We start from the raw sequence: 13,462 nt of genomic DNA on the forward strand, positions 1-13,462 counted from the left end.
TGTTCAACTAGTCACATTAAGAACAATATGATATTACATATATACTTTCTTTTACTACATTTCAAGAATAATATAATATATTATATTCATGTATATCAATTATAATTACAAAACAAAAATACTATGTCAACAAGAAAAAAAATAGAAAAACACATGTATTGAAAAAATGCATATTTAGAACAATGATATTATATCTAACTATTTTACTAACAACAATTACAAGAGAAAAGATTTCTAAACACATTATATCAATAAACCATTGGCGTTGACATGTAATCCAAATGTATCAATAGAATAGTTGGGAATTATCCTAGGTTCAAGCTTCTATTAGCTTATTCCTAGAACATCCTCTACATACATACATACATAAGAAGAGTTCAATAATCTCACTGTAACTTCAAAAACTATTAGTGATAATGGGTTGGAGGTGAGTTTTAGAAAGTGAGCGGACTCTCTAGGTACAAGCAATTGCAAGACACCTCTAAACTTAAGAGGTTGGCTAATATGAATTAATCTTGTGTTGGCCTTTCTCATTTCTTGAGCTCCCACTAGTGTCCCCTGCTCCCTCTTTGTGTTGTTTGATGTCCCATAAAACTTGTTACATTGATAGGTTGATTTCAAAAAGTGATTGAAAATATTTTAAAAATCCAACTTCTTATTCCAAGAAAAGGAAATTGAAAGATGTTCTAAGACTATTTTAGAAACCTAAAATAATAAAAGATTGATTTAATTAGTGAAAATAATAATAAAAGTGTCATAACTACTTTAGAAATCCAACATTTCCTAATTAAAAAATATAAAATAAATATAAAAGAATATTTTTTATTAATAATAATAATACTCTTTCTTTTTTCAATAAAACTACATGTTCCTATTTGTATTGGAATTTGTAATTAAAAAAAAAAATTCTTAGCTTGGATGAGTCAAATGAGAATTGGAATGTGAGTTTAGAATTCTCATTTTGATCCAAAATGTAGATTTATTAATTCCACCTAAAGAAGAGGAATTGAAATTGGAATTGAAATTAAAATAATTTTGAATTTTTCATTTTTCCCATTCAACAAATCCTCCATCTAATAAATTCTGAATACATTTGCTAGTGCCAACAACCAAATGAATCCTAATAGTATTAGTCTTTAAAATTCATATATTCAAAAAATGTGAGATAATCATAGTTATCATTTTCAATAATGCTATAATTCTATTTCTTTTATTCTTATTAAGATAATTAAAAAATAAGTATAATTCAAAAGGAAGAAAGATATCAATTATTCTTGATATTTATGTTGTTAGAAAGAATCTTGACCCGTAACATGATGCTAGTCCTTGCACCAAATCACTAGCTAGGTCCCCCATATATGAAGGGAAATGAGAGCATCCCAAAAATTACAATCTGAGATCAGTATGCACATCCTGTATGCAATAGTTCCTTGTACAACATCTAATTAGCAAATACAAGTGCATACTACTATGCCATAAAAGTGGAAACAAACATAGTTGATTTCCCACAATTAAAACCTTAAAGGAAAGTGATTGCAATTTACCGATCTAAACAAAATTCAGCAGCATTACGACACACGGATTATTATTCTACAATCATAGAACTAGAAGAAATAGACAGAATAGGGAACATAGATATACGTGGGGAAAACCTTTCCAGGTAAAAACCCCACCCTCCAAACCATCAAGCTAATGTATTATTCAGTAATAAGTTACAATACATTTTCAGCCTTCACATGGAGATTTACATCTTGCTCCATTCTAGAGAAAATTCGGCAGCATAACCCTGTGCAAATATCTTCTCATCTCACTCTTCCACTCTATTGCATTACAACATGAAATCCTCCTTTTATGAACATCTTAAGACCCAACAAAATGCCTACAAAGGATTTGGGCATTTTTCATGGCTCAACCACCAAGAACCATGCACAATGCCACATGTACATGCAATACCAAGAAAAGGGCGTCCATCCCTTGAATAGGCAATGACAGCTTGTCATAGAATCTGCCAAAAATAGCGGTCACAAGAGAAGTGTAAGGGAATCTATCATACCAACCTATTTTTGGCATATTCTCTTACACACACCAACCACTCATTCTTGGGCGCCCAAATAGGCTTCATGTCATAAGATGCTCTTACACCTGTCATAGCTCATTCCTTAAATAGCTCTTACGCATCATAGGAATTTGTCGTAACCATTTCAGCCATGATCTCCTTCACACACTTCAAGATGGTGACACATGTAAGTGATCAACATGTCAACTAGACATGTACACTTACATTTACATATTATTTGCAAAAATAAATAATAATAAGAATAGGAATTATACAAGGTTGAGACACCTTATTCCTAACATTCTCCCACTTGTCGAACACCTTGTAAGAGCAACAGGAACTAACCGCTATAGGCCGAAAGGCCCATAGACTCCGAACACCATCTGAACTTCTCAGTACCCACTGGTTTCATTAATGCATCTGCAACATTCTTCACAGTATCTACCTTCTCCAAATTTACCTTTCCATCTTCCACCATATCTCTCACAAAGTGAAACTACACATCAATGTGCTTCATTCTGGCATGGAAAGTTGGATTCTTTGCAAGGAAAATAGCACTCTGACTGTCACACCAAATAGTAATCTGTTTTGCATCAACACCATGAGCAGAACACAATCTCTTAAGCCAAATGGCTTCCTTACAAGCATGAGAACCGATGAAACTATATCATCACAGCCATCCATGAAACAACATAAATCATAACATATGCTCTCGTCCTCCAACTAGACACCTGTCCAAATAACACAAGCATAAGATCCATGCGATAACAAAGGCTACACACACTGCCACCACTCCACTGTGCTCATGAGCTACACAAAAGCATAAAAAATATCAACTTCTTAGCCCAACAAAACTGTGAAGTCATCCTCCAGAAAACAAGATAAAACATCAGCCAGAACAACAGCCAAACTGATTTTTCCAATCCAACTAATAAACCCATGATATTGAAAATAGAATCCACAGTAAATGCTAACTCATCCAATCCCCTATACCTCAAAGGTATCGAACACCAGAAAACTCATGCTAGCAACATAACCGACCCATAAACTGCAACCTCAAGCTCTATGTGCAAACCAGTCGATGAAGACCAAACACATACAAGAACTCCCACTGCATGGATAATGTCGAATCTAAAAAATCAACGGCATACTAAGTCTACTGATAACAAAACGAAGAAAGTGAAACCATGTAGTACCAAGGACCATCCACAAAGATATGCAAATCCTATAGCAAAAAACACTGCAAGAAACATCTCTCTCATCCAGTCTCCACAAATCTCTTATGTTCTCCACATCCAACAAAGACAAGAGATAAAGGAACTAACTTGTCATCACCCAAAAACAATGAAGTACAAGTGATAAAAATTTGACCACAAAAGAGTGACCACATAGCTCCAACAAATCTCAAAAACAATGTTATGTGAACCTAAACATCCAAGAAGATAACCAAAACAAAAGAGAGAAACTGCAAACCATAAGCATGTAGCATGTCCTTCTACAAACACTTCTAAATGTCAATTGTGCCATGTATGATCTCCTTCATAGCCCCAATAGAAAAGCCACAACTACATCCAAAACTGTTTCAACCTCAACAGATCAAACATAACCTGATATCATAAATCTACACGGATGTAAGCCTCTCAAAAAAGATCAAACAAACTCCATTTCCCATTTCAAAAAATCAGCCCACTACCATCTCCTATTGTCATCATAAATAAAAGTACACCTCAAGGAGATAATCATGTTATCCATCTCTCACAATGAATCCTCCAGAACCACCTAACTACAGATCAAGATCCACAAATATGAAAGAAAAGATAAAGCACCTGAAAGTAACATTGGGCAATACCTCTCAAGTGATAAACTGCCAAGTAGACCAAGAGTGGGAATGAGAATTCTCCTCCAAGATATGCAAGTCACCCTGTGACTTATCTAAGAACAAACTCCTCATAGGTATCTATTGAACTCACGTCCAACAAGGTGTAGGCTCCTCGAACTTTCTGCTAAAGTCTCATCAAGAGTATACATCTCAACAACATGTCTCTCATCTGAAGAGAACTCTAGCCTCACCTAAGTCTCCAAGTATCCACAAGCACCTGTAATCAATCACTCCATGCAAAACTCCACTGCAACATAGCACTATCATGAAGTATCAAGCAAATGATCAAAGTACTTAATACCAAGAAACTAAAACAAGATCAATGTCAAAGCTCCAACCATGGAATCAGGAACATAATCATGACATCATGATCTAAATCATCTCCTCCAAAGAGATAACATGCTTCATGTGATCATACTATAACATGTCACAACTCTAAATGCGTATCAAGAGTATACCATGACATAATATTGAAACTATCCTCATACCAAGGATAACATACCAAATAAAAGCATAAACCACACCTTTTCCAAGAACCCTATGAGTCCTCAAGATGCAACCATCTCCACACACCATGAAGATAACAAGTGCACCATGCAAATGTCAAAGATTCTTTTGTAGCAACAGGATCTAAAACAAACCTCCAACATCTACAAAAACTCAATAAATAAATCAATGCCAAAAAAACTCCCACTCAACCGTGGTACCAAGTCACCTATGGCATCATAAAATCCATCTCCTATATGAAGATCCAAACCAAACCAGGAACTAATCCTACACTATCACCCCATCACTATCACAAGTTCCCACTAAATTGTGTATCCAAGCTATCCATGACATAATGATACAGCATCCTCCAAATCTGAAAATCATCCAGGTTCACACATCACACTGGGTGAAACCAAGATCTCCACACTAAGGAAATTCACCATTCCTTAGGACTTCATAACTGACTATCCAGGTACTCAAATATCATCCATCCTCTCATCTCAAAGCAACCACACAAATGCACAAGTGACCACAAACAAGGTCAACTAACAAGTCTGCACCAACACTGAATCAAATCTGGTGGATATAGACAGTCCACATCCAAGTTATCCTACTGCAATTAAATGGGTGGCCTACCCACCTAACTGCATAACTTGTAGATCCAATCATTGCAACATGCAAACCCACTATCACATTAGTGACATATACAAATGAGATCAAAGAGAATAATCATGTAGACAACATGACTCAAACACCAGATCAAGCACAAATCTAGTTTTCCAATTATGTCCACATCAAGCACCATAGTCTAGGAATCCAACAAAGCATCACCACAGAAATGCTGAGTGACTAATCACGTACCAACATCTCTATGCAAAGAAAGAAAAACACCTCCTCTCACCATGCACAAAGAATGCATGCATGTAGAACTACAACCATCTCATCTAGTCCCACTCTAAAGGAACAAGAGTCCAGAAAATAGCTCTTCAGTAGATCTACAAAAACTCACAAGCTTTTTATTCTAGCATGCAAAACTTGCAAAAACATTGTGTTTAAGAACACCCATGCACATCCACACCCACTTCTCATTTGGTAGACTCAAAGTCTGAATAAAGTACAAAACAACTAAACATCACCATAGATTTTTTTAGAAAAATCTATAAACCCCTTGAATCCAACGAACACGAATCCAAGCCATGCATGTATAAACATCCAAGAGGAAAACATAGTACTAGAACTTCAGGCCCACTTGTAGACCAATCCCACAACCACTACTAGTACATGCATCTGAGAGAGAGAGACTATCCAGAAGCTTCCAGATCATCCAATGATCAACTCCATAGTCTCAATGCATTCCAGGCAACAAAAGAGACACCTTCAAATACCCATGCATCAAGAGTTATTCGGCTGTCAACCAAGAGCTCTAGATCAATGTCATTTCAACATGACCAACTCTATTTTCTCTATCTTCACCATCCTTCAAGAAATGTCTGTTGTCTCCTGAAAGAATAAATCAACTGCAAGACTTCCACTAATCAAAGGATTAATTATTAGTTAATTTCTTCAAAACAAACTTCTTCAAGCTCTGCAAGCTAAGAAATATTAATAGAAGAAATACCTAGAACCAAAAACTCTGTGAATCCTCCCATGCAAACAACATGCAATTCACAAAAAATGGGCTCTGATACCAATTGAAGGGAAATGAGAGCATCTCAAAAATTACCATCTGAGATCAGTATGCACATCCTGTATGCAATAGTTCCTTGTACAGCATCTAATCAGCAAATACAAGTGCATACTACTATGCTATAAAAGCAAAAATAGACATAGTTGATTTCCCACAATTAAAACCTTAAAGGAAAGTGATTGCAATTTACCGATCTAAACAAAATTCAGCAGCATTACGACATACAGATTATTATTCTACAATCATAGAACTAGAAGAATTAGACAAAATAGGGAACACAGATATACGTGGGGAAAACCTTTCCAGGTAAAAAACCCCACCCTCCAAACCATCAAGCTAATGTATTATTCAGTAATAAGTTACAATACATTTTTAGCCTTCACATGGAGATTTACATCTTGCTCCATTCTAGAGAAAATTCGGTAGCATAACCCTGTGCAAATATCTTCTCATCTCACTCTTCCACTCTATTGCATTACAACATGCAATCCTCCTTTTATGAACATCTTAAGACCCAACAAAATGCCTACAAAGGATTTGGGCATTTTTCATGGCTCAACCACCAAGAACCATGCACAATGCCATATGTATATGCAATACCAAGAAAAGGGCATCCATCCCTTGAATAGGCAATGACAACTTGTCATAAAATCCGCCAAAAATAGCGGTCACAAGAGAAGTGTAAGGGAATCTATCATACCAACCTATTTTTGGCATATTCTCTTACACACACCAATCACTCATTCTTGGGCACCCAAATAGGCTTCATGTCATAAGATGCTCTTACACCTATCATAGCTCATTCCTTAAATAGCTCTTACGCGTCATAGGAATCTGTCATAACCATTTCAGCCATGATCTCCTTCACACACTTCAAGATGGCGACACATGTAAGTGATGAACATGCCAACTAGACATGTACACTCACATTTACATATTATTTACAAAAATACATTTTACAAAACAAATAATAATAAGAATAGGAATTATACAAGGTTGAGACACCTTATTCCTAACAATATACACCTAGACAAATAAAAAATTAAGCCTATGAACTATACTACTTAATCCAAATCAAGATTGAATGAACTAACTCTAAATGGTTATAACTTATGCACTACGGACAAACAAAAAAATAAAATTAAACATATTATCAAAACTACTTAAAATGATAATCAAGATTGAATGAACAAACCTTAAATAGAGATATTGCTTCCCTTTACTTCATTCAAACTTCCCCATTAACATAAATTCTACAAACTCTAATAATTTGCATCTGAAACTAGCATACCAAATATGGAGACACAAGACACTTGACAAAGGTGTGGGAGACGCATGTGAAAGAAGAGTAAAGAAAGATGTTACAAATAGTCACTCAATAATATTCTCTCTGCAGTTGACAGCAACCATTATTGAGTTAAAAATAAACAGCTGCCCATATTCTTGACACGATTCGCAGTAATAATTGAAGCAATGAATGACGTGCAAGCAATTTAGACCAAGTAGCAAACCGTTTTCTTTTTAAATCACTATAAATATCTTAAGAAAAAACCAGTTTCTTTTGTCGGTGCAAGCAATTGGGAATTCTTATTCATTCATTCATTCTCTGTCTTGCAAACATCTGAAGCGGTACGCTATCTTCCTTTTCAACTTCACAAGTTTCAATTATTAATTCCCTTTATATCTGTCATGTTTATGATCTGGGCTCTTATTCATTTCCATTTTCATGCCTTTGTTTGATGTGATTGAGACTGGACATTCTATTTCTTTCTCCCCACCTGTTCTAGAATATCAATATGGAACCTTTCGTAAGCTTTCTGTGAATTAAGAACTCATATGATTTGTGAAAATGAAAGATCGGAATAGTTATAGTTTTTGCTTTGAATTTTTGTTATTTCAGATTGGTTTTAGTGGATGTTGGTATATTTTAATCATTAAATCCTTCCATTTATAAATAGAGAACAGTAATGATTTAATGCTTGATTAATTTTGGTTGAAGTCTTCAAATGGCAAATACCATGGTGGACTGTTGGAATCTGCTTTACAAGTTTCTCCACAATATCTCTTATAATGTCCCAAGGCACTTGATTTGATGTTTCATTCATAGGTGAATTTCACTGTACTTTTCTGCTTTTTGACTTGGGGACCATTTGGCCAAAGACATTTCTTGGGAAAGTTGTTGGAAAGAGATGCATTTTAATTTTTTTTTAAAGATGTGTTATGATTTGCATCAAATTGTTGAAAGTTTATAAAGTATGTTTTGTCTTTTGAAGCATTTTGGTGAATGGGTTATTCTTGATACATTTTTTTCTTGTGATAATTGAGTACTTTGTATGGGTAAAGTGATAAATGTCATGACTTTTTCAATAAAGTGATTATTAATAACATTGCATGGATAAAGCTATTGTTAGGGTATAGGCCATTGATAGATGGTCAAAATTATTGTTGTGCTCCATTTAGGTTCAAGCTTCTATTAGGACAATGGGTTGGGTTTATGAGTTGTTGTCAAGTTGTCTACTTATGAGATAGGACACCTGTTTGATAAGGGAAGGGATAGACTCTTGGTTGTGGTCCAAATAATTTTGGGTATAATATACATTTGGATTACATGTCAACGTCAATGGCTTATTGATATAGTGTGCTTAGAAATCCTTTGTCTTGTCATTGTTATTACTAAAATAGTTGGATATAAAATTATTGTTCTAAATTTGCATTTATTCAAGCCATGTGTTTTTCTATTTTTTCTTGTTAATATAGAATCTTTTGTTTTGTAATTATAATAAATATACATGGATATAATATTATATTATTCTTGAAATGTAAAAAAAAAAAATTATACATTATTTTCTAACATTTCTTTAAGAATGATGCATTTTAGATCTTGTCTTGTGAACATTATTAATATGCATATATATAATATCATATTTTTCTCAATGTGACTAGATCAAAACTTGAAAAAGGTATGCATTTAATATTTTTTATTAATGTAATCTTAAAAATTGAAGGTGATGGGTATGATTTGAGTTCAATTAATTTTTGTGGTCAAGATTACTTGAGTTCAATTAATGAGAAAACGTAAGAATGAAACATGAAGAAAAAAGATGATTTCTTTCTTTGGTTATGACTAGATTTGAGATCAAAGATCTATTTAAATCTTCTTTTCTACTTTAAGTAATCACAAAAACACAATGGACAAAGTAGTGTCTTGTGGTTACTTTTAATGTACAATCAACAATAGTAAGAGTAAGTCATTAGAATTTTTTAAAATAATTTAAAAATATTTTTTAATGTACTATGTTTTGTAGGTTATTTGTCTTGTTGTGATCCAACATGTTGGACCCCATTAATGTGTAATTTTGACTTTTAAGATGCATTGAAATAAAAGGAATATAGAAAATAGGCATATTGAAATCATTAATTCTACTTTTATACTAAAAGCATACTTGAAATAGAGTCAACATGAAGATAAGGGTAAAGTGAAATCTAGAAGTGGTGTGCAAAAATTAGGAAGTGGAATATTATTTAATGTGACATGTTTTGTGGAATTTCTACTATGTTTATTCCTAGTCAACATGAAGATAATGGTAAAATGAAACCTGAGTCAGATTTGTTTTGTAATAAACTGAATAAGTAAATAGGGGTTACTGTTTGTGTATTGTAATGTGACATGTTTTATGTATTCTTTTACCATTTTTTATTCTTAATCAATATGAATATAATACCAATGCCATATTATTCTCATTGCTCAATTATTGAGAGTTCAATAAGAAAAAAGGAATGTGTTTTTTTATGGTCCTACTACTTTATTTATTATTTGATTATTTTATGAAAATAAGTTTTATTTAGAAGAAACATCACAATAATACTATTATTTTATTTTCATTTGGAATTTGATTTTTGAAATTAGACTATAGATTTAAGTCTAGACCATTAGACCAAAGGGCCCAATGATAGTGTCTAGATATCTTGACTGTAATTTCACTCTAGTTGAACTCAAAATTTTACTCAAAAGACATCTTAGAAAATATAAGTATTAAGGAAAAATTATTTCTTAATTATTAAAATTTTTTTTAATGAATAAACTATAGAAATAATATTTTGTTATCTATCTTAAAAATGAAATTATAATATTGTTATCTATCTAAAAAATAAAATTATATTTTCTATATTTGAAGAAAGTTAAGAAAAAATAGAATTTTAATTATAATATTGTTATCTATCTTAAAAATGAAATTATATTTTCTATATTTGAAAGAAGTTAAGAAAAAACATGTTTAATGTTATAAATAATAAACAAGCTTTTTAATAGAGAACAAAAATATATTTTAATAAATAAATTATTTAAATAAATAAAATTAATTTAAATATGTTAAATATAATTTAGATTAATAGAGATTGCCCACTTCATATATTTAATTATATTGTTTTAATTTACCTCTTAAAACCTTGAATGAGGTGATATTTAAGGTAAGAATGATACATGCCACTTAACACCTGTGAATTTGTATATGTTCATGCTTATATGTAAGAGTTTCACATTCAAGGTGATATTTAAGGTAAGAATGATACATGCCACTTAACACCCGTGAATTTGTATATGTTCATGCTTATATGTAAGAGTTTCACATTCAAGGTGATATTTAAGGTAAGAATGATACATGCCACTTAACACCCGTGAATTTGTATATGTTCATGCTTATATGTAAGAGTTTCACATTCAAGGTGATATTTAAGGTAAGAATGATACATGCCACTTAACACCCGTGAATTTGTATATGTTCATGCCTATATCTAAGAGTTTCACATAACTCTTCACAAACAAACTAGCTGGCTGAACTAACTTTTAGTAACATCAACCATAATTTACTATAAAATCTGATGCATTAGAATGCAAATAGTTCTCTTCATTGTAGGCTACAAGAAAAATAATCCCTGATATGGCAGATCCTTTTCATTGTATTTCATGCTTTCATACAAGTATAACTTGTGTTATATTTGGGCCTTTTTTCTCTAATAATTTTCATTACTATTTGAATGGTATGTATTTTCTTGACTACTTAATTTGAGAATTGTAGGGATATTAATATTAGAGATGGCAGCAGCATCAAAGTCAGAGCTGAGGAAACCGATATTCACAAAAGTGGAACAGTTACGTCCAGGGACATCTGGTCACACACTAACCGTGAAGGTGATAAGTTCAAGCATAGTTGTGCAAAAGGGAAAAGCAGAAGGGCCTCACATGAGAATCGCTGAATGTTTGGTAGGAGATGATACTGGTGTTGTTATCTTCACCGCCAGGAATGAGCAAGGTAAAGTTCACTTTACTTTATATTTATGCACTGCTATGTTATTTTTATTTTAAGAGATTGGGTGGTTCAAATCTTATAAGTACTTTTTAATTACAACCTTATTGAATCTTTGACACATTTATAAATATAATATATATATTTTGGCTAACTACTCATATTTGTTTTAATGTGTGATGAACAGTTGAGTTAATGAAGCCTGGGAGTGCTGTAATTCTACGCAATGCAAAGATAGACATGTTCAAGACATCGATGAGGCTGGCAGTTGATAAATGGGGGAGGGTTGAAGTGACTCAACTTGGAGAAGAAGATGATTTTCAAGTGAAACATGACAACAACCTCTCACTTGTAGAGCATGAATCAGTCAAGCCTCAAGAGGATTGATGTCTTCTTCACTCAATCAATGTCATGGCCTTACTGGAACTAACTTCTGCTTATATACTTTTCGAAATTTTTTAAGTTTGGAAAATTTTGATGTTTGGTTATGTAGATTCATCCTTGCAAGATTAATGACATTTGAATTAAGTATATGGCGTTTACCAATGTTGATAAGTGGGTTTGTTTTGAATTTGAAAGTATAAGGTGTTTATCTATCTTGTGTTGGTTTTATAAGCTTTGGAAACTTTTGTTTGTCTATCTTGATAAGTGGGTTTTTAATTCTAGATTTATTTTTTAAATAATGATCTAATTGGTGTATATTAGTGTATAAATGTATAGGATGTTTTTAGCTTTAGTTTTTTTTTTTTTTAAATTACTATTTAAATAATGATTTAATGGGTCTATATTCTTATATAAATGTACAGGATTTTTTTAGCTTTAGATTTTTCTAATTATTATTTAAATAATGATTTAATTGGTCTATATTAGTGTACAAATGTATAGAATGCATTTAGTGTATATTTGATTTCTTGTTTTAGTAATCTATGATTGGATCTTCTTAATCTTAATCAGTTCATTTGTTTATTTAATATATACAATCACTTCCTTTCAATATACATGTCGCCTGTCTTGGAAATCTGATTTACATTTTAATTAATAATATTCAGAATTCTTTATTAATTTCTATTTTTTAAAAATAGAAGTTGACAGTTTAATAACGAGTCATGGAAATGTGATTTACATTTTAATTAATTATTTTGAAAATTCTTTTGTAATTTTATTTCTATTTTTTTAAAATAGAAGTTGACGATTTAATAATGAGTTGTCTTCTTAATATAAGTACCATTTAGTGTATATTTGATTTCTTGTTTTATTGTTTTAGCAATCTTATTATGATCTGATCTTCTTAATCTTAATATAAGTAAGTTTATTTGTTTAGTTAATATACATAATCCCTTCTTTTCTTTTCAATATACATGCTTTTCTTTTCAATATACATGTCATGGAAGTATGATTTACATTTTTATTAATAATTTTGAGAATTTTTTAGTAATTTTATTTCTATATTTTTAAAATAGAAGTTGACGGTTAATAATGAGTTGTCTTCTTAATATAAGTATGATTTAATAATGAGTAACTAAAATTATGTCTTTAACATAGTAACATTAAAAACAAAAAATATGTAGACTATATTTTAATTTATATTAAATTATTTTATTAATATTAATTAAATTCTTATCATATCTTTATATAACGTACTACTATTACTATATTATTGTTTTATGTTTTGTAAATTAAATTATAGTTGTATATCAATTGATTTTTGTAATAGTGTATTTATATATATTACACAAATGTTGTCAATTTTTTTATAATAAAATTTATTTATAAAATATATAATACCAACAATCAAAAGAAATACATTATATTTTTTTAATTAATTTAAATTTAATGTAAAAGATGATAAACAAAACTATCTATGAACAATTATTTTTTAATAATAGAAAAGTAATAATAATAATCTCGTCAACTCAATTTTAAACCGTACTTATGTATGAAATCCTCTCCTCATTTTTATCCATGATCATTTTGTTTAACTATTAATGTAAACCGTACTTTATTCCTTCAAATATAAATAAGAATCAAATCATCCTAAATTTCAACAA

General features: G+C 31.4%; 1 protein-coding gene across 1 annotated transcript; it reads left to right on the forward strand.

The window, feature by feature from the left end:
• Window positions 1-7,643: 7,643 nt before the first annotated feature.
• Window positions 7,644-11,969, forward strand: LOC149543466 (uncharacterized protein At4g28440-like). Its single transcript, XM_089796290.1, has 3 exons — window positions 7,644-7,740; window positions 11,187-11,420; window positions 11,602-11,969. Exons 2-3 carry the CDS (start codon window positions 11,204-11,206, stop codon window positions 11,799-11,801), a joined length of 417 nt encoding a protein of 138 aa, XP_089652416.1. The 5' UTR covers window positions 7,644-7,740; window positions 11,187-11,203; the 3' UTR covers window positions 11,802-11,969.
• Window positions 11,970-13,462: the final 1,493 nt, after the last annotated feature.

This window comes from Cupressus sempervirens, chromosome 8 (assembly GCF_028749045.1).
Source record: "Cupressus sempervirens isolate cs-2001-9-10 chromosome 8, ASM2874904v1, whole genome shotgun sequence".
Classification (NCBI taxonomy): Eukaryota; Viridiplantae; Streptophyta; class Pinopsida; order Cupressales; family Cupressaceae; genus Cupressus; species Cupressus sempervirens.